General features: G+C 43.2%; 1 protein-coding gene across 2 annotated transcripts in view; it reads left to right on the top strand.

The window, feature by feature from the left end:
* megf11 (multiple EGF-like-domains 11) overlaps positions 1 to 25,411 on the top strand; it is a 258,619-nt gene that overhangs the window by 219,577 nt on the left and 13,631 nt on the right. Inside the window, exons 15-20 of one of the 2 annotated variants that reach the window (XM_055155759.1) lie at positions 5,503 to 5,631; positions 9,799 to 9,927; positions 16,592 to 16,720; positions 17,140 to 17,268; positions 18,586 to 18,822; positions 24,929 to 25,065. In XM_055155759.1, the coding sequence (XP_055011734.1) occupies positions 5,503 to 5,631; positions 9,799 to 9,927; positions 16,592 to 16,720; positions 17,140 to 17,268; positions 18,586 to 18,822; positions 24,929 to 25,065 (890 nt within the window). Of the gene's footprint in view, positions 1 to 5,502; positions 5,632 to 9,798; positions 9,928 to 16,591; positions 16,721 to 17,139; positions 17,269 to 18,585; positions 18,823 to 24,892; positions 25,066 to 25,411 lie in introns of both variants that reach the window. The other variant, XM_055155758.1, reaches the window with a different exon arrangement.

The following is a 25,411-nucleotide window of genomic DNA, read 5'->3' as shown; positions in this document are numbered from 1 at the left end:
ACAGAACTTACACTAAACACATATATCAGATTCCAGTGGTTAAGCATTAACTGCGTGACTTCATTAGCAACACTTTTAAACAAATATATAATTTCAGCATTTAATAATTGCATGTGGTAAATTCACCACACTTTATTACTTGTTACGGCCTTCAGTTCATATAAGGCTGCGTTCAGACTGCAGCCTGAAGTGACCCAAATCAGATTTTTTGGCTTCTATGTTCCTGTATCTGATCTTTTAATGACAGTCTGAACGGCACAGATCCGAATTTTTCAAATGCGACCCAGGACACTTGGATATGTGCTCCTGAAACTGATACATATCTGATCTTTTGACATGAGACGTCAGTCTGAACGGCCAAAGCGCATCCATCCACCTACACGTCATTAACAAGCCAGAAACATCACTATTCTGCGCTGAAGCAGGCGGAAACCGGAACTGTAAAATCTCCAGGTGCTCAATGCTCGCGACCATATTTGGACAACTTCCGTAAACACACACGCTCGCTGCGGGTGACACATGGGGTTGACGTCATCGTGTCTCCAGTGTCACATGTGGGACACTTTCGGGCCGTTTACCGTTCACACTGGAGTCACAGACAAGTCGCATTTAATTGGAAATGTGAACGACCTCGAAAAAACATCGGATTTCACAAAGTTTTTCTTCTTCCTTTTCGACAAATGTGCTTTTCTGTTGTTTACAATGTAGATGTAGTAACATGATTATTGTTTCTCTCTTGGCACAAACTCGAAATAAAAATGAATCAATCAAAAATAAACTTTCACTCAGGTCAGAGGTCGCGGGTCTGGGTGGTTTATTTCCAGTGAAAGGTGAAAGTGACAACCACAATCGTAGTTTGGTTTGGAGGGACGTGGTCAAGTCGAGGGCAGATGTTGTGAAGGCGTCGCTCTAACTATAAAGCGCTGCAGGAAACTCTGAACCAATCACGGACGCGAGAGGCCGAATGTAACATGAACCAAACCGAACGTCCTGTACCGAAACAGCTCGACACAAATACATGAACCATTACACAAGAAAAATAAGATTCACTCAAGAAAATAATTTTATCATTTCTGAAATAGCAATGCAAATTTTCAAAATTCAAGTTCAAGAAATTCACCCTTTTTGGATTCCACCTCCACAAACCAGAAAAAACACAAAAATACTGTAGAAGTGTCTGTGACGTAAAGAATGTTTCAGGTTATTTCAGTTTATTGCAAAATAACGTGACCCGGAGTGTATCTGTAATCTGTAACACTTTATAATAACTACACCTTATTTAGCCTTAATAAAGCATGAACAAAGGCTAAATTAATAATGAATAAAGACTTAATTAATAATGATTCAGGCTTAGTAACTACTTAATTACTACCTTAATTAACACTTGCACTTAATTTGCCTGTGCTGTAAATAGTTACTCATAATTATTTCATACTTAATTACTCATGAACTAAACCATCTGAGCATTTATTAATGATTAGTAAACTATGAGAGAATGATTTACTAATAATGTAATTCAATGATCATTCAGCAGCTGTTATCTGTTAAGTCTTTTTAAGAGCTTTTTCTAAAGTGAAGACAAATGATGCTTTATTAAGCATTTACTAAGCATGAATCATTATTAATTAAATCTTTGTTTGTTATTAATTAAGCCTTTGTTCATGCTTTATTAAGGCTAAGTAAGGTGTAGTTATTATAAAGTGTTACCCTGTAATCCATCTACTTTTACTCTGATATTTATTTTATGTGGGGAAAAATTTGCATATATAATGTGAAAGAAAAAAAACACTGAATAAAACTGAATATTTTTTAAAAATATATATTCCAAAGTATTTTAACATATTTTCTAACGTAGACATGAGGTTCATGAGGGACGAGTTATGAATTTAAAAGGTTCTGAGTTACTCAAACATGTGTGAATGAAACAAACCCGACTCCAGCTCTGTTTGTGACGAGGAAACACGACTTAAACCTCGCAGGGGCCGTGTTTTCTGATCCAGGAGCTTCAAGAAAATCTTTTCTTCTCTGTATTGTTGAGCTGCAGATGTTAGTCAGACGTCGGGTGTCAGATGTCGGGTGTCAGATGTCGGGCGCGAGGAGCCGAGCCGACGCAGGGAGAGACGCTCACGTGTAGTAATTAAAATGAGGAGATGAAATGAGCCTGGGCCTATCAGATCGTCTCCTCACACCTGCCCTCCATTTGTCCCTCGTCCTCCCAACACACAATGGAGACGACATGTTTTATTTAAGAGTCGCACACAGCAGTGAAATATTAATCTCATCAAATATGCATCGTGTGTGTGAAGTGTGTGCGCGCCCGTGTGTGTGTGAGATGTGTGTGTGTGTGCGCCCGTGTGTGTGTGAGATGTGTGTGTGCGTGTGTGTGTGTGATGTGTGCATGTGTGTACGTGTGTGTGTCGACGGTCTATTTTCATTTTGTAGCACATCAGTCATTCTTGTGCTGTGGAGGAAATGGGGCAGATCTGGAGGCCGGGCTCTGCCTCTCGTTTACTGTCCGCTCCAAACTGAAACACGCTCAAACTTCGTCAAGCGGATTTTGGCTCGTTTTAGGATCTACACTTAAACCAGAGCTGTTCTCCAAACCGTTCTCCTCAGATCTTTCTCCGTGTTCTGGTGGTTAAAACGTTTCTCTTTGAACGAGCGTTTCCCTGCAGGTTTTCGAGCTGCTGTGACTCAGTTTATTATGAATGAATCTTGTGCTGTTTTTTTTTTAATCTTTTGTGTGAAACAGTTTGTGACCGACAGTGAGTCTGTGAAAAACGCTGCATAAATAAACTTAAACTACTTACTCGCTCCGGTCGTACAGGGACCGGACAGCCCCAGAGCGCCCCCCCCAGGACACCACGAGGAACACGGTCGAACATGTGGACTGTGCAAACTCCTACGAACCTCGAGCGCCTGATGGAGACTTGCACGACCGGGACCAAAACCACACGGCTCCTCCTGGATCCGAGGATTTTCCTAACCAGTCTGGCGCCCCCTAGTGTCTCCGCTCAGTTTCATTTCTCTCCAGCGACTAGGTCAGGAATCAGAAAACACTAGATGATTCGCAAAAACTCCAGAAGTGTGAGTTCAGGCACCAGCCAATCAGAGAAGAGACAGACATTCTGTGTTGGCGACGATTCCCGAGATCGAGGATTTAAAGTCGGAACAAAGAGAATGTTTGGTGAATTTGACGTTATTGTTCTTCTTCCTACAGGATTTGGAGCTTTACAAACGTCACGACCAAACAGCAGCGACTGGTTCAATAAGAAAATCTACTAGGGCTGGTATCATTAAGAAGTTGCCGATACGATACATATCTCAATACAGTGAGCTTTCGATTCGATATGATATATTTCAAATCGATTTGATACAGTTCAGTAAAAATAAAGGCTAAATCATGTCTGTGATATTAAAAGTCTTTGTTAAACCACTTTTTGTGCAAAGTTCATACTGAAACACAAACATTTTAATCATCAAAACTCTGAAAATGTCAAATGTGTCGCATAAAAAAGTTTCCTTCCTCTAAACAAGCACCAAAACTGTAGCTCTGTAACTAAATAATGTCCAAAAAAATCATCGATACAGCAGACCAGAATATCGATAGTGCATCATCAGATTAAGCGATACGATATATCGATATTTCAATATTTTTGCATCCTAATGCAGGTCACACGGGTTCTACGAAGTGAAATGAAGTGAAACCGTCTGATGAATCAGGCTGGATTCTCCTCTCCAGTCTCTGGCCGAGACGTTACCGGAGGAGGGAGGCTGAGGAGTGTGACTCTTCTTACACAGAGGGACCACCACCCCGGCCTGTCAGTCCAGAGTCTGGATCTGTTAAATTATCTGGAGGTGTTGTTGCTTGTAGCTGCGTCACTTGACGTAGTGACTCACTGAAACTTCAGCAGAAAAAATCTTCTGGGCTGAGACAAGATTTTTCTCATAGAATCCTTCTCTAAACAGAAATGGAGACCTCAGACTCCATCTGTCTCCTATTTACATGTTCATCCTCAAACCTCAAACAAAACAAACAAGAACAACAGGTGGATCCAGGTCAGGACCAGAGGTGTGGAAGCTCCATTATGGACATGAATTGTTCTGTTAATTAGACCCACACCCTGCACAGGTCAATAGGCCAAACTAACTAACAGAAACTGTAAACATGTGTTAGTTTCAGAGTAGTTTCAGTGTAGTTAGCTCCTCCTGCAGATATAAGGAAGTGTCACCAGAGTCTGACAGAACTGAAGAAGCAGCTTGGATGAGCCGAGAAACATCTTCAACCAAACTAACTTTTGTTCAGTCGACAAAATAATTTTTTCTCCCCATAGAGGCCAAGATAATCACAAACTGCTCTTGTTCGTCTGACAGGGACCTACAACTTTCAAAAACGTCTGATTTTGTGGTGATTTTTACCTATTTTTATATCATAAACTTTTTGAAACCTGGGGCCACGCGACGCTGCAGAGACGTGTCAGACAAGACCCACAACATCCACAGACTTAAGACACTGTATTTTTCAGATGATAAAACACATTAACAGAAACAAACGGACGACACTTGAGACTGATCCTGAGCCCAGACGTCCTCGGTCCATCTGCAGATCGTATCGAATCTCTGTCTTGGTGAATGTGTTTTATGAATGTAAATGTGGGTGGATCATTTAAGTTTGTTCTTTTATTTCCTACGAGGACGACTCAAATAAACACTGAGTAATAATGGGTTTAATTCAGCTTTGACACATTTGTTTATGTTTTACAGAAACTAAACTTAAAACCACATGACTCATTTGCATAAACTATAAGCTCTGAAAAACAGCAATGTTTGACAGATAAAATCAGTTCGAGGTCAATAAGCACAAGCAGAATAAAAACAAAAGGCGCGCTGTCGATTTTTGAGAAAATTAAAGGATTTTAAGTGCACCTTATTGTCGGAAAAACACAGTACTCAGGGTGGTTCTCATCCATCACTGGAGCCGTGCCGCCCTGTCTCCGGGCTGACCTGGGAACACCTCGGGGTCCACCTGGAGGAGCTGGAGGAAGTGTCCAGGGTGAAGGAAGCCTGGGAGTTCCTACTCAGACTGATGATCCCGCGCCCCGACCCCGGAGAAGAGGAAGAACGTGGACGGATGGATAAATGCAGCTGCCTCTGTGGGGATTTATAAAGTCAGATATGGAATTCTTTTTTTATTGTCGTCTGTTTTATTTTCTCTGTTGTTGCCATTTCAGCATTTTTAGTCAAGATTGGATGAAAGTGAAGCGAAAATCTTTGGCTCAAATTTGAACTTCAACCCACAGTTTCACTGACAGAAGAGCAGCTGGAGCCACTAAAACACAAACACACGAACCATCAGAACCAGGTCAGTGTGAAGTCCACAGACCTTTAGTCTAACCCGGACTTCTCTCCTGTCCTCTGTCCTGTCCTCTGTCCCTGTCCTGTCCTCTGTCCCTGTCCTGTCCTCTGTCCCTGTCCTGTCCTCTGTCCCTGTCCTGTCCTCAGTGTGTCCCACGGGCAGGTACGGTCGAGTCTGCGCTGAGATTTGTCTCTGCACCAACAACGGGACGTGTAACCCGATCGACGGCTCGTGCCAGTGTTTCCCCGGGTGGATCGGAGACGACTGCTCCCAGGGTGAGACCAGGATCCATGATTTTCTGACGAGTTTTGTGATTGTGATTAGATTTGAGACGTCTGCGTCTGTTCAGAGTGAAACATGTAAATGTGACTAACAGGAGCCTTAAACCTGTCAGGTGTTTTCACTGTGTTAAAACGATTATTTAGTCCAGACCCGACAGTGAAACAGTTCTTCTGTAGTGTCTAGAGTCCAGTGTGTTTCGCTCTCACACCTGAAAACAAACAACAAATCCGCACTTGAAGGACGAAGGAGAGCGGCTCACGCTGCGAAAAACATTAACTGCAAGGGGGAGCTCCTCACTGACGGCAAACTGACCCTCAGACGGGAGTAGTGCGTTCAAAGTGTCCATGGTCAGTGTGTCTGTAGTTCACGTTAGTTCACAGCTGTGTTCTTCGTCGACACACGAGCCGAGTGACACCGCTGAGAGATGTTTGTTTGTCTCGGTTCGGGTTGAGACCAAACTCTCTGACAGGGTTGGCTCGAGTCGTCCAGCTGAGGTCTGCGCGGGACAGAACTTTCAGTCCTGCTCCCACCTGTTCCCGCAAAGAACTGTAATTTTCAGTCTCGCTCTCGCCCGCATCTGGAATATTTTGTCCTGCTCCCACCTGCAAATCCCTCAGGATGAGAATCTTTGCTTTCTTAAACTCCATCAAACACAGAGAAGCGAAAGGAATTGGGCTGCGTCTGGGAGGAGGCGCGGTGGTCGATCCAGAGGCATGGATAAGTCCTGGCTAAATCCTGTTTTAGACCTGTTTTTAGTTCTGGTTTAGTTCTGGTTTAGTGGTGCAGTCTGTCCGCGCCGCAAATGGGAGGGGGGACGGTCTGCTGCTTAAAATGTTTTTATTAATGCCAAATAAAATCTCCAGCACAAATGATGCATGATATTCTTACATTCATCATTTGTATATTTTACTTTACTCTTGTATTTAGTTTGTGGGTCTGTAGTTTATCCTCCCTCCTGCTCTCGTGTGGTGTAGTCCTGCTCCTGCTCCCGCCCGCTGTGAACGTTCAGAATGTGTCCCGCGCCGCTCCGGTTTGCAGGGCTTTACCCTCCAGAGACGACGGAGGCTCGCGGGAGCTGAATGTGAGAGACACTGAACCCCCCGCCCCCCCTCGCCTAATCTCAGAGGGGAGAGGCGAGTGTGTGACGAGTTTGAGCCCGGACCCTTCCTCCCAGACGGCGCCGGGCTTTGTTACGGCTCCGAGTGTCGGGACGGGCCTGGAGCTCGCGCCCGTGTAGACCGTCGGGTGACCGCGGGTGAAAGGAGCGACACAGAGCTCCACGGGGCAAAGTTCAGCCGTCGCTCGATCTCGCTTCACACTTGAACACTCTGCTCCTCGAGCTCGGGGTCCCGTCCGACCAAACGTCCACGTGTCTCCTCCTCCTCCTCCCTCCATCCCTCCTCCCTCTGCACTCATCCTTCATCCCCCTCTCGTCTCTGCGCTCGCTGTAAAACACACACACGTTTAAATGATTGTTGTAATACATTATGCTCTTTGATTTATGGCTCCGAGGGACAAAGATCCTCCCCCAGCTCCTCCTCCTCCTCCTCCTCCAGCTCCTCTTCTTCTCTCCTCCTCCAGCTCCTCTTCTTCTCTCCTCCTCGCTCCACTCTTCCTCTTTCCTCCTCTCTCTTTTCTTCTCTCCTTTCCTCTCTCCTCTCTCCTCTTCCTCTTCTCTTTTTCTCTCGGAGCCGTTGGAGCCGTCATCGTGGTGGAGATGGATGCGTGTGATTCCGTCGCTTTAACGCTTAAAGTAAAATAGGTAATGACACAAAGACGCGGCGTCGGCGATATCGCGCTGACGGAGCGGCCCGGGGTCAAAGGTCAGAGGAAGGCGCCCGCTGCATTTTTAAACCGACGCGACGCGGTGATGAAATAATGTTCCAGAGGATATTACACACACACGCACACACACACACACACACACACACACACACACACACACACACACACACACACACACACACACGCGCGCGGTGGGAGGAAAGTCTCAGAGCTTCAAGAAACGATGGGAAATGAAAACTCCAACATGGTTTCACTCTGTTCCACCTTGTGATGTCATCGTGTGGTGATACAGGAAGTGCTCCACTGTGTTTTTAAACTCCACACACCTTCACTAGAATCACCTGGATCATTTCAGTCCTGAAGTGTTTTTATCGATCTTGATTGAACTAAAGGGAAAAGGAGCTGAGAACCTGAAAACTACCACTTGTATTTGTATTTGTATTTGTATTTTTTTTTTTTTTTATTTCATTCATAAAACATAAAAAGACATCGACAGTGTCACAACATCAGACGCACAAGAAATGAATGAAAAGTAGCAGAAAGAAGAGAAATCTTCTGTTCTCTGTCCCCTTTTCCTTTTTCAAGACAAAACATCATCAGGATGATCACTAAACATTCTAAATCAGTTCAGGCACAATTATTGATCAACTGCAAACAGAAATCTTCACTATTATGCACAACAACTTAGTTTTCTTTTTCATGCAAACACATTGCATTTGATTTTACATTTTACATTTACACCTTGTGATGTCACGTCATGACATCACAAGGTGGAGCAGAGCGTCTGGAGTTTTGAAGATGTAACAGACTCATGATAAAGTGACCAGGAACATTAGAACATTAGAACATTAGAACATTAGAACATTAGAACATTAGAACATTAGAACTTGGGCCTGACCGATATATTGGAGACATATCAGTATCGGTATCGGTCTAAATCTTATCGGTCTGGGCCGATCGTCCACGTGGGCAGTTACACCTCGTTATGAAGATTAGACTCTCTATATTTTGTCCATTTAATCCAGTTTAGAGACAGACATTTGTTTTTGTCTGTAACGTCGTACTGCCCCTGAACACACCCCCAGACTCATGTCACTCATGTCACTCATGTCACTCACGTGCGCTTGTTTACACCCGTGCACAGCTGTAGATCCACGTGCACAACACTGAGGCTTTAAACGCTCCTGTGTCTGATCCACGATACTTACGAGAAATAAAAGTGAACTTCAGCTCAGTTTAGGATAGAAACAAAACTACAACTGTTTTTATCAAACTTCTGAGTTCAGACTTGTGATCTGAGAGGAGCCTGTGTGAGGCTGAGGGTTGGAAATGTGTCGGTTTTGGAGATACTTTTGGTTCTTTCTCGTTGTTTCGCTCTTAGCTGTTGTAGCTCTGTTTTCTTACACCATCCTCACATAAAGTGACTCTAGTGTGTGCACATGTGATTGGACCTGCACTGATGTGTGAATGAGACATGTGAATGATCCACATTTACACATATCATTCATTTTCACAGTACACACATTTATAATCATCTCGAAGTTGACTTGATTTATTTACAGGTCAGAATGTGATGCAAAAATGTCATTAGTCCAACCTCCTGTCTTTAAATCTGACGTAAAGAGACAGAAGAACAGGAAACTACCTCTTCATGACATCATGAGGTGTAGCAGAGCGTTTGGAGCGTTGGAGATGGTGTGTGTGTGTGTGTGTGTGTGTGTGTGTGTGTGTGTGTGTGTGTGTGTGTGTGTGTGTGTGTGTGTGTGTGTGTGTTGTTGTTGTTGTTTTGCACGTTGGCCTCGTTCGTTCTGATATTTTCATGAGCTGGAACGCGGTCGTGGTTCTTTCGTCCGTCCATCAAACATTCTTTTTAAATTCTTGCCAAGTTCCAGATCAGGGCCGATTCTTTTCTAATGCAAAGTGACGGAACAAACAAACAAACAAACAAACGAACCGACTTTATACAAGAGACGAGAGAGAGAAAGAGAGAGTGTGTGTGTGTGTGTTTTGATGAAATACAGTAAATGTTTCTACAGTAAAATGTTCACACAAACTCCAGGTCAAAACTGGGGCTAAACCAGGACTAAACCAGGACTAAACCAGGACTGAACCAGGACTGAACCAGGACTGAAACCAGGACTGAACCAGGACTAAACCAGGACCACATCAGGACTAAACTAAGGTCAAGACCAAGTCAGGCTGAGTGTGAACGCGCCCTGAGACACTGTGGGACATTATGGACCAAGTGTGTGTCTGTCCCTCAGGTCACTGTGTGTGTGTTTGGTCCTCACAGCGTGTCCCTCAGGTCACTGTGTGTGTGTTTGGTCCTCACAGCGTGTCCCTCAGGTCACTGTGTGTGTGTTTGGTCCTCACAGCGTGTCCCTCAGGTCATTGGGGACCTGACTGCCTGAACTCATGTAACTGTCATAACGGGGCCCAGTGCAGCGCGTACGATGGAGAGTGTCGCTGTGGACCCGGATGGACCGGACTCTACTGCACCCAGAGTGAGTACACTGCTCCCTACAGGCCCCTGCACACTACTGCACCCAGAGTGAGTACACTGCTCCCTACAGGCCCCTGCACACTACTGCACCCAGAGTGAGTACACTGCTCCCTACAGGTCCCTGCACACTACTGCACCCAGAGTGAGTACACTGCTCCCTACAGGCCCCTGCACACTACTGCACTCAGAGTGAGTACACTGCTCCCTACAGGCCCCTGCACACTACTGCACCCAGAGTGAGTCACTGCTCCTGAGTACACTGCTCCCTACAGGCCCCTGCACACTACTGCACCCAGAGTGAGTACACTGCTCCCTACAGGCCCCTGCACACTACTGCACCAGAGTGAGTACACTGCTCCCTACAGCCCCTGCACACTACTGCACTCAGAGTGAGTACACTGCTCCCTACAGGCCCCTGCACACTACTGCACCCAGAGTGAGTACACTGCTCCCTACAGGCCCCTGCACACTACTGCACCCAGAGTGAGTACACTGCTCCCTACAGGGCGCAACATAAACTGCACACGACTTCACATCAGTCACATGATTCTTTGTGGCAGAAGCTGTTCTGTATATACTGTACTTTATATACTTTATATACTTTATATACTGTATATACTTATTTACTTTATTTACTGTATATATAGTGTATATAGTATATATTGTATATATTGTATATATTGTATATTCTGTGTTTACTTTATATTCAGGCGTCTCGTTCTCATTCGTCTCTTTGGTTTTGGTTTTGGTTTTGGAGTTTGTGGACAGAACGTTTTTCCAGTGACAAACGACAAATAACGTCTCATCTGATCTTATTTTTATTTCTGCACAAATGTTGGAAAGATAAAAGTATAAAAACTACACACCAGAATCTACATATGATATATATAATATATAATATATATATATTTAAATGTTCCATCTGACTCTGTTCTGCTGTTGTTTCCTGGTCACACTCAGAGCTGCAGTTGTGTTTTGTTTCATTCACATGTTTAACACAAACCTGCACATTTAGCACAAGTTTTTCTCTCAAACACAAAACACTCTTTTCCACCTTGTGATGTCATCGTGTGGTGATACAGGAAGTGCTCCACTGTGTTTTTAAACTCCACACACCTTCACTAGAATCATGTGGATCATTTGGAGAAGTTTTCCTCACACGTGTGGACGGACGTTGTGATGTTTGTGAGGAGGGAGAAACATCAGGACGTGGATCAGAGTCAGAGTTTTATCGCTGCAGCACGTGACCCTGGAGGTGTGATTTCTCTGCCTAGAATGTTCCACAGTACGGCATTAAGTGTGTGATATTCTATCTCCATGGAGACAAGAATGTGACACTGTGAGACAGGAGTGTAGGAAAAAATCGATTCAGTGACACATCGTGATACTTCATTGCACAATTCTCAAATCGATTCAGAATGGATCTGAAACCATTTTAAAAATATTTTTCACAAAAATTCACGAGTTACTGTGGGAAATATTATGTGTTGTTCATGCTAATTCACCTAATATTATGGACTTTGGAATGACAACAGGGTGGAAAACACGTATGACTGTCTATAGGTCTATATAACATGTTTTTCTGGACTTTGAGATGCCACGAAGCAGAAAAACTGACATATGTGGACCCCGTGGCATGTTCCCACCCATGATAAGGTGCACTGGGTCAGCAGTATTGTTCATTTTCTTGCTGTATTTGCTAAATCAACAAGTTAATGTTTTGTCAAGATGTAGTATAAAGTTACCCCTGAGTTTGAGTTGGTCAGAGACGTCGTCCGGGGTGGCAGTTGTACTTGGTAATCAACTTGAATCTCTCAATGGAAATGCTGAAATAAAGTGGCCTGTTCTCTCGGATTCTCCATCTCTCGTGCTTCTTTTTAGGACACGCATTGAACCTTCCGAAAAAACCCACATTACATTCACTGTTCTCAAGGCTGAAAAAACATATTCAATGATATTTTCACACAGTTGTGTTTTCCTGAACCTGTATCTGACTCTGTTATTAGAAGTGATTATTGATAAATCGCAGTATATCGTCCACTGTTTTAGTATCGGGAAATATCGTGATATATTGAATCGTAACGTGTGAATATGTGTAACATGTATCGTCTTGTCAGACTCGAGGCTCTGCACACCTCTACGACCAGGCCACGTTACAGGTCAGATCTGTGGAGAGGTGACTCTGCTCTCAGTAATAATGCTTTATACGTATGTAAGACTGGTTCATTAAAATGCCACACTGTGGAACATTTCCAGGAGCAGATCCGCCAGAAAACTCTCATTTATTTTTGTTGATGAGGAGAGAAGCAGCGTCGGTAACACTTTATAATAACTACACCTTATTTAGCCTTAATAAAGCATGAACAAAGGCTTAATTAATAATGAACAAAGACTTAATTAATAATGATTCACACTTAGTAACTACTTAATTACTACCTTAATTAGCACTTGCACTTAATTTGCCTGTGCTGTAAATAGTTATTCATAATTATTTCATACTTAATTACTCATGAACTAACCATTTGAGCATTTATTAATCATTAGTAAACTATGAGAGAATGATTTACTAATAATGTAATTCAATGATCATTCAGGCAGCTGTTATCTGTTAGTCTTTTTGAGAGTTTTCTAAAGTGAAGACTAATTATGCTTTATTAAACATTTACTAAGCGTTAATCATTATTAATTAAGTCTTTGTTCATGCTTTATTAAGGCTAATTAAGGTGTAGTTATTATAAAGTGTTACTGCAGCGTCGGTGTTTGAGACGAACATTTAGAATCAGAAACTTTGATTTATTCACAAGAGTTTGTATCTAAAGTGAAGAGGGATTTTCACATCCAAATGTTCAAACAGAACAGAAAAGATCCTTTATATACACATATATAAACATACTTTATATACACGTGTATGCAGTGTTGGGAAGGTTACTTTTAAAATGTAATCCCCTACAGATTACAGATTACACACCCCAAAATGTAGTTTGTAACATAATCCATTAAATTACTTAAAGTGAGTAATGTAATCTGATTACTTTGGATTACTTGATATTGTCATGTTTTTTAAAACTACATGAATGTAACGACCACATCCTGAAAATTCATGTTTGTTCTCTTCAAACTGTGGAGGCCAAGTCTCCATGAACAGACTTTTGTTTTACTGTAGAGAAGCAAAGACCAGAATCTGAACATGAGAAGTTTTATCTACGAACAAGAAAATAAAAAGCCCAGACTTTCCTTAAACATATTAAAAATATTATTGATAGAGAAATGATTTTTATATGAAATCACTGCTGCCTTCAGTTATGTCCAAGTACTGTTAGTGTCATATTGTTTAGTCCTGGTTTTAGTCCTGGTTTAGTCTGTTTAGTTTTAGTGTGGTTTAGTCCTGGTTTTAGTCCTGGTTTAGTCCTGGTTTTAGTCCTGGTTTAGATGTGGTTCCTGTTTTAATCCTGGTTTAGCCCAAAATGTGAAAACAGTAAAATCCCTCTGTTTAATCCATTTATTTCAACAAAGTAACTGTAATCCAATTACCACTCACTGAAACAGTAACTGTAACTGAATACAGTTACTCATCATTTGTACTCTGATTACTTAACTCCGGTACATGTAATCTGTTACTCCCCGACACTGCGTGTATGTAATGTAAATATAAATGTATAGTGTAAATATAAATATATAGTGTAAATATAAATGTATAGTGTAAATATAAATGTATAGTATAGTATAGTGTAAATATAAATGTATAGTAGTGTAAAAATATACAATGTATAGTGTAAATATAATATATAGTGTAAATATAAATATATAGTGTAAATATAAATGTATAGTGTAAATATAAATATATACATGTACAGTGTAAATATAAATATATAGTGTAAATATAAATGTAAATAGTGTAAATATACATGTACAGTGTAAATATAATGTGTAAATATATATGTAGTGTAAATATAAATGTATAGTGTAAATATACATGTATAGTGTAAATATAAATATATAGTGTAAATATACATGTATAGTGTAAATATACATGTATAGTGTAAATATAAATGTATAGTGTAAATATAAATGTATAGTGTAAATATACATGTATAGTGTAAATATAAATATATAGTGTAAATATAAATATATAGTGTAAATATAAATGTATAATGTAAATATAAATATATAGTGTAAATATACATGTATAGTGTAAATATAAAATGTAAATATATGTAAATATAAATATATATGTAGTGTAAATATATAAATGTATAAATGTAAATATAAATATATATAGTGTAAATATAAATGTGTATAATGTAAATATAAATATATAGTGTAAATATACATGTATAATATACATGTGTAAATATAAATGTATAGTGTAAATATACATATATAGTGTAAATATAAATATATAGTGTAAATATAAATATATAGTGTAAATATACATATATAGTGTAAATATAAATATATAGTGTAAATATAAATGTAAATATACATATATAGTGTAAATATACATGTATAATGTAAATATAAATGTATAGTGTAAATATACATGTATAGTGTAAATATAAATGTATAGTGTAAATATAATATATAGTGTAAATAAATATAAGTGTAAATATAATGTGTAAATATACATGTATAGTGTAAATATAAATGTATAGTGTAAATATACATGTATAATGTAAATATAAATATATAGTGTAAATATAAATATATAGTGTAAATATAAATGTATAGTGTAAATATACATGTATAGTGTAAATATAAATATATAGTGTAAATATAAATATATAGTGTAAATATAAATATATAGTGTAAATATAAATGTATAATGTAAATATAAATGCGTAGGTTGTGGCGCAGACACTGGAGGAGGCGACTGTACGCTGAGTTTTCATTCCAGATTCCGTTGGTGCGGGGACAGTACAAACATCAGCTGCACTAATTCGGATGCGGCGGCGTGAGCCTGCGGCGCCGCTCGCCGTCATATGCATAGAAATGACTTTTCTCTCTGCCATTTGTCCCCGTCACTTTTGCATAAAAAATCAGTGTTTTGTTTACACCATTTCCGACTTTTGTGTCAAGACTCAAATCTTCTGAATCTCGTCGGATTCTTGTTCTGATGTTTCTGCATTTTCTTCACAAACTCATCCTGATTCACAACCAGGACTAAACCAGGACTAAACCAGGACTAAACCAGGACTAAACCAGGACTAAACCAGGACTAAACCAGGACTAAACCAGGACTGAAACAGGACTAAACCAGGACTAAACCAGAACCAGGACTGAACCAGGACTAACCAGGACTAACCAGGACTAACCAGGACTGAACCAGGACTAAACCAGGACTGAAACCAGGACTAAACCAGGACTGAACCAGGACTAAACCAGGACTAAACCAGGACTAAACCAGGACTGAACCAGGACTAAACCAGGACTAACCAGGACTGAACCAGGACTGAACCAGGACTAACCAGGACTAAACCAGGACTAAACCAGGACTAAACCAGGACTGAACCAGGACTAAACCAGGACTGAACCAGGACTAAACCAGGACTGAACCAGGACTAAACAGGACTAAACCAGGACTGAACCAGGACTAAACCAGGACTAAACCAGGACTAAACCAGGACTGAACCAGGACTAAACCAGGACTAAACCAGGACTAAACCAGGACTAAACCAGAACCAGGACTAAACCAGGACTAAACCAGGACTGAACCAGGACCAAACCAGGACTAAACCAGACCTGGACTGAACCAGACCAGGACTGAACCAGGACTGAACCACGACTAAACCAGACCCGGACTGAACCAGGACTGAACTAGGACTGAACCAGGACTAAACCAGGACTAAACCAGACCTGGACTGAACCAGACCCAGGACTGAACCAGGACTGAACCAGGACTGAACCAGATCTGAATCAGGACTAAACCAGGACTGAACCAGACCTGGACTGAACCAGGACTGAACCAGGACTGAACCAGACCTGGACTGAACCAGATCTGAACCAGGACTGAACCAGGACTGAATCAGGACTAAACCAGGACTGAACCAGACCTGGACTGAACCAGGACTAAACCAGGACTAAACCAGACCTGGACTGAACCAGGACTGAACCAGGACTGAACCAGGACTTAACCAGGACTAAACCAGGACTAAACCAGGACTAAACCCCCTCCTGTGTCCCTCTGGTCTTGTGTTTCAGGATGTCCCTCTGGTCTTGTGTTTGATGTCCCTCTGGTCTGTCCTCTGGTCTTGTGTTTCAGGATGTCCCTCTGGTCTTGTTTTTCAGGATGTCCCTCTGGTCTTGTTTTTCAGGATGTCCCTCTGGTCTTGTTTTCAGGATGTCCCTCTGGTCTGTGTTTCAGGATGTCCCTGGTCTTGGTCTGTTTCAGGATGTCCCTCTGGTCTTGTGTTTCAGGATGTCCCTCTGGTCAGGATGTCCCTCTGGTCTTGTTTTTCAGGATGTCCCTCTGGTCTTGTTTTTCAGGATGTCCCTCTGGTCTTGTGTTTCAGGATGTCCCTCTGGTCTTGTGTTTCAGGATGTCCCTCTGGTCTTGTGTTTCAGGATGTCCCTCTGGTCTTGTGTTTCAGGATGTCCCTCTGGTCTTGTTTTTCAGGATGTCCCTCTGGTCTTGTTTTTCAGGATGTCCCTCTGGTCTTGTTTTTCAGGATGTCCCTCTGGGTTCTTCGGTCGGGATTGTGCTGAGATTTGTCGGTGTCAGAACGGAGCCGACTGTGACCACGTGTCGGGGCAGTGCGCCTGTCGGACCGGCTTCATCGGAAACAACTGTGAACAGAGTCAGTCAGACCAGGACCAGACCAGGACCAGACCAGGACTAGACCAGGACCAGACCAGGACTAGACCACCAGACCAGACTAACCAGGACCAGGACTAGACCAGGACTAACAGGACAGGACTAGACCAGGACCAGACCAGGACCAGACCAGGACTAAACCAGGACTAAACCAGGACCAGACCAGGACTAAACCAGGACTAAACCAGGACTAAACCAGGACTAAACCAGGACCAGACCAGGACCAGGACCAGCCCGTTTCATGAGAGTGGAGTGTGTGTTTGTGGAGCTTGTGGAGTTTGTGGAGTTTGTGGAGTTTGTGGAGTTTGTGGAGCCTGTGGAGCTTGAGGACCCTGCGGCGGTGAGGTGAAGTGCTTTTGTGGCTGTGGGTGGGCGGTGTGGTGATGGCGTGTCTCTCTGCAGAGTGCCCGGCGGGTACGTTCGGGTACGGGTGCCAGCAGCTCTGCGAGTGTCTGAACAACGCCACCTGCGACTACGTGACGGGGACGTGCTACTGCAGCTCCGGGTACAAAGGGATCCGCTGTGACCAAGGTGATCCACGTCCACTGTTCTCCTCTGGCCCAAGAGCACAAGGGCAGAGCGGCTCAGAGGTTGTGAGGTCTGACCCGGGCTCTGTGTTCATTCACTTTGCCCACAGACGTCTCAATAAACATGATTATTACAAGTTATTTAAAGCTCCAAAATCACAGAAACTGACTCATGTGAACTTTAAGTCTTTGTTCTAATGTTCTAATGTTCTAATGTTCTAATGTTCTAATGTTCTAATGTTCTAATGTTCCTGTTCACACTCAGAGCTGGAGTTGTGTTTGTTTGAGTAACTCTTTATTATATCTGTTACATCTCCAAACCTCCAAACGCTCTGTTCCACCCTGTGATGTCATGAAGTGGTAGTTTCCAAGTGAACAGCTCGTTTCCTCTTTAGTTCAGTCGCCAAGTCCAGGACTGAAATGATTAACTGATCGATCTGTCATGAGGTGGAACACATGGACAATAATTAGAAAAATATAAAGATAATTATCATCGGTGCAGCGTCTGCAGTGATGCAGTCGCTGAATCGTTGTGGTGAAGAGGAGCTGAGCCGAAAGGCGAAGCTCTCGATTTACCGGTCAGTCTTCGTTCCTCCCCTCACCTCTGGTCATGAGTCTGGGTAGTGACCGAAAGGACGAGATCGTCGATACAAGAGCTCGAAATGAGTTTCCTCCGCAGGGTGGATGGATGGAATTATCAACATTAAAAAGTTAACAATTACGTTTCATTTTACAAACAAAACATTTTTTTTAAAATCAAAAAAGTGATGCAAGTTTTGAGTTTAGTTTTATCATGAGCGTCTCTCATGAGAGTCTGGATGTGCTCTTCATCGTAATGTTCCATTATTGTATTTTGACTCTGCAGAGTGTTGATGTTGATGTTGTTTAATGTGACGTTACGACGAGGAACGTCTGAGGGACAAAGGTCGTGTCAATAAAAGAAAAAACTGGAGTGAAACAGTGAAGAAATGATCCAGGTGATTCTAGTGAAGGTGTGTGGAGTTTAAAAACACAGTGGAGCACTTCCTGTGTCACCACACGATGACGTCACAAGGTGGAACAGAGTGATTTCAGTTTGAGAGAAAAAGTCAAACTGAAAAAATGTGCAGGTTTGTGTGAAACATGTGAATGAAACAAAACACAACTGCAGATCTGAAACAACATGAGAACAGAGAACAGTGTCACATGGACCTTCTCCCTGCTCTCCTCCCTCTTCTCTCTTTCTTCTTCCTCTTCTTCTCTTCCTCTTCTTCTTCTTCTCTTTCTTCTCTTCTTCCTCTCTTCTCGTCTTCGTTCTAACCTCGTGCCCTTGGGCCTGCAGCAGCTCTGATGATGGAGGAGTTGAACCCGTACACGAAGATCAGCCCGGCGCGCAGCTCGGAGCGTCAGTCCGCCGGCGCCGTCATGGGCGTCATCTTCCTCCTCCTCATCGTCATGGCGATGCTCAGTCTGTTCGTCTGGTACCGGCAGAGACAGAGGGACAAAGGTCAGGAGATCCAGCCCAGCGTGTCCTACTCCCAGGCCATGCACATCTCCAACACGGACTACTCCCTCTCAGGTACGACCGCAAACATCTCCAACACGGACTACTCCCTCTCAAACATCTCCAACACGGACTACTCCCTCTCAAACATCTCCAACACGGACTACTCCCTCTCAAACATCTCCAACACGGACTACTCCCTCTCAAACATCTCCAACACGGACTACTCCCTCTCAAACATCTCCAACACGGACTACTCCCTCTCAAACATCTCCAACACGGACTACTCCCTCTCAAACATCTCTCAAACACGGACTACTCCTCTCAAACATCTCCAAACACGGACTACTCCCTCTCAAACATCTCCAACACGGACTTCTCCCTCTCAGGTAACATCTCCACACAGGACTACTCCCTCTCAAACATCTCCAACACGGACTACTCCCTCTCAAACATCTCCAACACGGACTTCTCCCTCTCAAACATCTCCAACACGGACTTCTCCCTCTCAAACATCTCCAACACGGACTAACTCCTCTCCCTCTCAAACATCTCCAACACAGACTACTCCCTCTCAAACATCTCCAACACGGACTACTCCCTCTCAAACATCTCCAACACGGACTACTCCCTCTCAAACATCTCCAACACGGACTACTCCCTCTCAAACATCTCCAACACGGACTACTCCCTCTCAAACATCTCCAACACGGACTACTCCCTCTCAAACATCTCCAACACGGACTACTCCCTCTCAAACGAATGTCAAGTTGTGACGTCAAGCAGTGTTCCTCAGCCGTGTTCCTCAGCTGTGTTCCTCAGTCTAGTTCCTCAGTCGTGTTCCTCAGTTCAGTTCCTCAGTTGTGTTCCTCAGTTGTGTTCCTCAGCTCCTTTCCTCAGTCGTGTTCCTCAGCCGTGTTCCTTAGTCTAGTTCCTCAGTCGTGTTCCTCAGTCCGTGTTCCTCAGTCGTGTTCCTCAGCTGTGTTCCTCAGTCGTGTTCCTCAGTCGTGTTCCTCAGTCGTGTTCCTCAGTGTTCCTCAGTGTGTTCCTCAGTCGTGTTCCTCAGTCGTGTTCCTCAGCCGTGTTCCTCAGTCTAGTTCCTCAGTCGTGTTCCTCAGTCGTGTTCCTCAGTCGTGTTCCTCAGCCGTGTTCCTCAGTCGTTTCCTCAGTCGTGTTCCTCAGCCGTGTTCCTCAGTCGTGTTCCTCAGTCCTTTCCTCAGTCGTGTTCCTCAGCCGTGTTCCTTAGTCTAGTTCCTCAGTCGTGTTCCTCAGTCAGTGTGTTTTCCTCAGTTGTTTCCTCAGTGTGTCCTCAGTCGTGTTCCTCAGCTGTGTTCCTCAGTCGTGTTCCTCAGTCGTGTTCCTCAGTGTTCCTCAGTCGTGTTCCTCAGCCGTGTTCCTCAGTCTAGTTCCTCAGTCGTGTTCCTCAGCCGTGTTCCTCAGTTCCTCAGCAGTCGTGTTGATGAAGCTGTATCTGCTCAGAGTTTTAGTTTTTTAACAGTCCAGTCGTTCCTCCAGAGTAAAAACCTGCATTTGTTTGTCTGTTATTATCGCAGATTCGATTCAGCGGCTCCACGCGGGCCTCAGATCTGCTCTTATTTCTGTTTTATGACCCCAATTTCTGCTCCGACTTAAAGCGGAGGAGATTATGCTAACGTGTCCTGCTGGGTTTGAGACCGTATTAAAACGTAAACAAAAGACTGATGCGTTTTGAGCAGAGTGGAGGAGCTCGTACAGACACGAGAGCCGCCCGTCACTCATCTTTATCTCGTCTGTAATTCTCTGGACGTTCTGTGAGGAGCCCAAACGTGGAGTGATGGTCCGTGTAAAGATCTCAGAGTCTCACAGGTGGAATAAAGTGAAACGTGAAATGATCTGGAGCCGTTCTGATCTTAACGACGGAGTAAAACTATTAAAACTATTAAACAGAACAAACGAACACGGGTCCAGTTCAGGTTAAAACGATCACGAAAAAAACAAAATGCACCTGGAAATGTTCTGGTTCTGGTTCTGGTTCTGGTTTTGGCACAGGTTCTGTTTCAGCTTTAGGTTCTGGTTCAGATTCAGGTTTAGGTTTTAATTTAGGTTCAGGTTTGGGTTTAGGTTCGTGTGTGTTGTGTTTCAGTGTGTGTGTTGTGTTTCAGAGTGTGTGTGTGTTGTGTGTGTTGTGTTTCAGAGTGTGTGTGTTGTGTTTCAGTGTGTGTGTTGTGTTTCAGAGTGTGTGTGTTGTGTTGTGTTTCAGAGTGTGTGTTGTGTTGTGTTTCAGTGTGTGTGTGTGTTGTGTTTCAGTGTGTGTGTGTTGTGTTTCAGTGTGTGTGTTGTGTTTCAGAGTGTGTGTGTGTGTTGTGTTTCATATAGAGTGTGTGTGTTGTGTTTCAGAGTGTGTGTGTGTGTGTTGTGTTGTGTTTCAGAGTGTGTGTGTTGTGTTTCAGAGTGTGTGTTGTGTTGTGTGTGTGTTGTCAGAGTGTGTGTGTGTGTTGTGTTTCAGAGTGTGTGTTGTTGTGTTTCAGAGTGTGTGTGTTGTGTTTCAGAGTGTGTGTGTTGTGTTTCAGAGTGTGTGTGTGTGTTTCAGTGTGTGTGTTGTGTTTCAGAGTGTGTGTGTTGTGTTTCAGAGTGTGTGTGTGTGTTGTGTTTCAGAGTGTGTGTGTTGTGTTGTGTTTCAGAGTGTGTGTGTTGTGTTTCAGTGTGTGTTGTGTTTCAGTGTGTGTGTTGTGTTTCAGAGTGTGTGTTGTGTTTCAGAGTGTGTGTTGTGTTTCAGAGTGTGTGTTGTGTTTCAGTGTGTGTGTTGTGTTTCAGAGTGTGTGTGTTGTGTTTCAGAGTGTGTGTGTTGTGTTTCAGAGTGTGTGTGTGTTGTGTTTCAGAGTGTGTGTGTTGTGTTTCAGAGTGTGTGTGTGTGTGTGTTGTGTGTGTGTTGTGTGTTTCAGTGTGTGTGTTGTGTTTCAGAGTGTGTGTGTTGTGTTTCAGTGTGTGTGTTGTGTTGTGTTTCAGTGTGTGTGTTGTGTGTGTGTGTCAGTGTGTGTGTGTGTGTGTGTGTGTGTCAGAGTGTGTGTGTTGTGTTTCAGAGTGTGTGTGTTGTGTGTGTGTTCAGAGTGTGTGTGTGTGTGTTGTGTTTCATATAAAGTGTGTGTGTTGTGTTGTGTTTCAGTGTGTGTGTGTTGTGTTGTGTGTGTGTGTGTGTCAGAGTGTGTGTGTGTTGTGTTTCAGTGTGTGTGTGTGTTGTGTGTTCAGTGTGTGTGTTGTGTTGTTGTGTTGTCAGAGTGTGTGTTGTGTTGTTGTTCAGAGTGTGTGTGTTGTGTTGTGTGTGTCAGAGTGTGTGTGTTGTGTTTCATATAAAGTGTGTGTGTGTGTTGTGTTTCATATAGAGTGTGTGTTGTGTTTCAGAGTGTGTGTGTGTGTGTTGTGTTTCAGAGTGTGTGTTGTGTTGTGTTTCAGTGTGTGTGTTGTGTTGTGTTTCAGTGTGTGTGTTGTGTGTTGTGTTTCAGAGTGTGTGTGTTGTGTTTCAGAGTGTGTGTGTTGTGTTTCAGAGTGTGTGTGTGTGTTGTGTTTCAGTGTGTGTGTGTGTGTGTGTGTTGTGTTCAGAGTGTGTGTGTGTGTGTTTCAGTGTGTGTGTTGTGTTGTGTTTCAGAGTGTGTGTGTTGTGTTTGTGTTGTGTTGTGTTGTGTGTTGTGTGTTTCAGTGTGTGTGTGTGTGTGTGTGTTGTGTTTCAGAGTGTGTGTGTTGTGTTTCAGAGTGTGTGTTGTGTTGTGTTTCAGTGTGTGTGTGTGTGTGTGTGTGTTGTGTTTCAGAGTGTGTGTGTGTTGTGTTTCATATAAAGTGTGTGTTGTGTTGTGTTTCAGAGTGTGTGTGTGTGTTGTGTTTCAGAGTGTGTGTTGTGTTGTGTTTCAGAGTGTGTGTGTGTGTTGTGTTTCAGAGTGTGTGTGTGTGTTGTGTTTCATATAAAGTGTGTGTGTGTGTGTGTGTGTCAGTGTGTGTGTTGTGTTGTGTTTCATATAAAGTGTGTGTTGTGTTGTGTTTCAGTGTGTGTGTGTGTGTTGTGTGTGTGTGTTGTGTGTTCAGAGTGTGTGTGTTGTGTTTCAGTGTGTGTGTGTGTGTGTTTCAGAGTGTGTGTGTGTGTGTTTCAGAGTGTGTGTTGTGTTGTGTTTCAGAGTGTGTGTGTGTGTTGTGTTGTCAGTGTGTGTGTTGTGTGTGTTTCAGTGTGTGTGTGTGTTTCAGTGTGTTGTTGTGTTGTGTTGTCAGAGTGTGTGTTGTGTTTCAGTGTGTGTGTGTTGTGTTGTGTGTTCATATAAAGTGTGTGTGTTGTGTTGTGTTTCAGTGTGTGTGTGTGTTGTGTTGTCAGTGTGTGTGTGTGTGTTGTGTGTTCAGAGTGTGTGTGTGTGTTTCAGTGTGTGTGTTGTGTGTTCAGAGTGTGTGTTGTGTGTGTGTGTGTGTGTTGTGTTTCAGTGTGTGTGTGTGTTGTGTGTTTCAGTGTGTTGTGTGTGTTGTGTGTGTGTGTGTTTCAGAGTGTGTGTTGTGTTTCAGAGTGTGTGTGTGTGTTGTGTGTGTCAGAGTGTGTGTGTGTTGTGTTGTGTGTTCAGTGTGTGTGTGGTTGTGTTCAGTGTGTGTGTTGTTTGTGTGTTGTCAGTGTGTGTTGTGTTGTGTTTCAGAGTGTGTGTTGTTGTGTTTTCAGAGTGTGTGTTGTGTTTCAGAGTGTGTGTTGTGTTTCAGTGTGTGTGTGTGTGTGTGTGTGTGTGTTCAGAGTGTGTGTGTTGGTGTTTCAGAGTGTGTGTGTGTTGTGTGTTGTGTTTCAGAGTGTGTGTGTTTGTGTTTCAGTGTGTGTGTGTGTGTTTCAGTGTTGTGTGTGTGTTGTGTTTCAGAGTGTGTGTTGTGTTTCAGAGTGTGTGTTGTGTTTCAGTGTGTGTGTTGTGTGTGTTGTGTGTTCAGAGTGTGTGTGTGTTGTGTTGTCAGAGTGTGTGTGTTGTGTTTCAGAGTGTGTGTGTGTGTGTTGTGTTGTCAGTGTGTGTGTTGTGTTGTGTCAGAGTGTGTGTTGTGTTTCAGAGTGTGTGTTGTGTTTTCAGAGTGTGTGTGTGTGTGTTGTGTTGTGTTTCAGTGTTGTGTTTGTGTGTGTGTGTTTCAGAGTGTGTGTGTGTTGTGTTCAGAGTGTGTGTTGTGTGTTTCAGAGTGTGTGTTGTGTTTCAGTGTGTGTTTGTGTTGTGTGTGTCAGTGTGTGTGTTGTGTTGTGTGTTCAGTGTGTGTGTTTGTGTTTCAGAGTGTGTGTTGTGTGTGTGTTCAGAGTGTGTGTTGTGTTTCAGAGTGTGTGTGTTGTGTGTGTGTGTGTTTCAGTGTGTGTGTGTGTTGTGTTTCAGAGTGTGTGTGTTGTGTGTTGTCAGAGTGTGTGTGTTGTGTTTTGTTTCAGAGTGTGTGTTGTTTGTGTTTCAGAGTGTGTGTGTGTGTTTCAGTGTGTGTGTGTGTGTGTTTCAGAGTGTGTGTGTGTGTTTCAGAGTGTGTGTTGTGTTTCAGTGTGTGTGTTGTGTTTCAGAGTGTGTGTTGTGTTTCAGTGTGTGTTGTGTTGTGTTTCAGAGTGTGTGTTGTGTTTCAGAGTGTGTGTGTTGTGTTTCAGAGTGTGTGTTGTGTGTTTCAGAGTGTGTGTTGTGTTTCAGTGTGTGTGTTGTGTGTGTTCAGTGTGTGTGTGTGTGTGTTGTCAGAGTGTGTGTTGTGTTTCAGAGTGTGTGTGTTGTGTTTCAGAGTGTGTGTTGTGTTTCAGTGTGTGTGTTTGTTGTGTTTCAGAGTGTGTGTTGTGTTTCAGTGTGTGTTGTGTTTCAGAGTGTGTGTGTTGTGTTGTGTTTCAGAGTGTGTGTTGTGTTTCAGTGTGTGTGTTGTGTTTCAGTGTGTGTGTGTTTCAGAGTGTGTGTTGTGTTTCAGTGTGTGTGTTGTGTTGTGTTTCAGAGTGTGTGTTGTGTTTCAGAGTGTGTGTTTGTGTTTCAGTGTGTGTGTTGTGTTGTGTTTCAGAGTGTGTGTTGTGTTTCAGAGTGTGTGTTGTGTTTCAGTGTGTGTGTTGTGTTGTGTTTCAGAGTGTGTGTTGTGTTGTGTTTCAGTGTGTGTGTTGTGTTTCAGTGTGTGTGTTGTGTTTCAGAGTGTGTGTTGTGTTTCAGAGTGTGTGTGTGTGTTTCAGAGTGCGGCAGTACCGTGGCCATGCGCCCCCCCTCAGAGGTCACTCCTGGACACCCTCCCGGGCAGAACAGTGGAGCTCCTCCGTGTTTCTCCAACCCGAGTTACCACACGGTGGCTCAGTGCAACGTGGTCTCCACCATCTCCAGCGGCCTGGACGGAACCCTCACCCTGAAGGTCCCGACAAGTGCTCCACAAAACCACAACACACACACACAGAACACACAAGAACATACAAGAACACACAGAACACCCTGAAGGTCCCGACAAGTGCTCCACAAAACCACAACACACACACACAGAACACACAAGAACATACAAGAACACCCTGAAGGTCCCGAGAAGTGCTCCACAAAACCACAACACACACAGAACACACAGAACATACAAGAACACCAGAACACCCTGAAGGTCCCGACAAGTGCTCCACAAAACCACAACACACACACACAGAACACACAAGAACACATACAAGAACACGCAGAACACCCTGAAGGTCCCGAGAAAGTGCTCCACAAAACCA

This window comes from Boleophthalmus pectinirostris, unplaced genomic scaffold, assembly GCF_026225935.1.
Source record: "Boleophthalmus pectinirostris isolate CB_2022bp ecotype Guang Dong unplaced genomic scaffold, ASM2622593v1 HiC_scaffold_2, whole genome shotgun sequence".
NCBI lineage: Eukaryota > Metazoa > Chordata > Actinopteri > Gobiiformes > Gobiidae > Boleophthalmus > Boleophthalmus pectinirostris.
The sequence above is the reverse complement of the archived record's forward strand: the minus strand, read 5'-3'. Positions and strand labels throughout refer to the sequence as shown.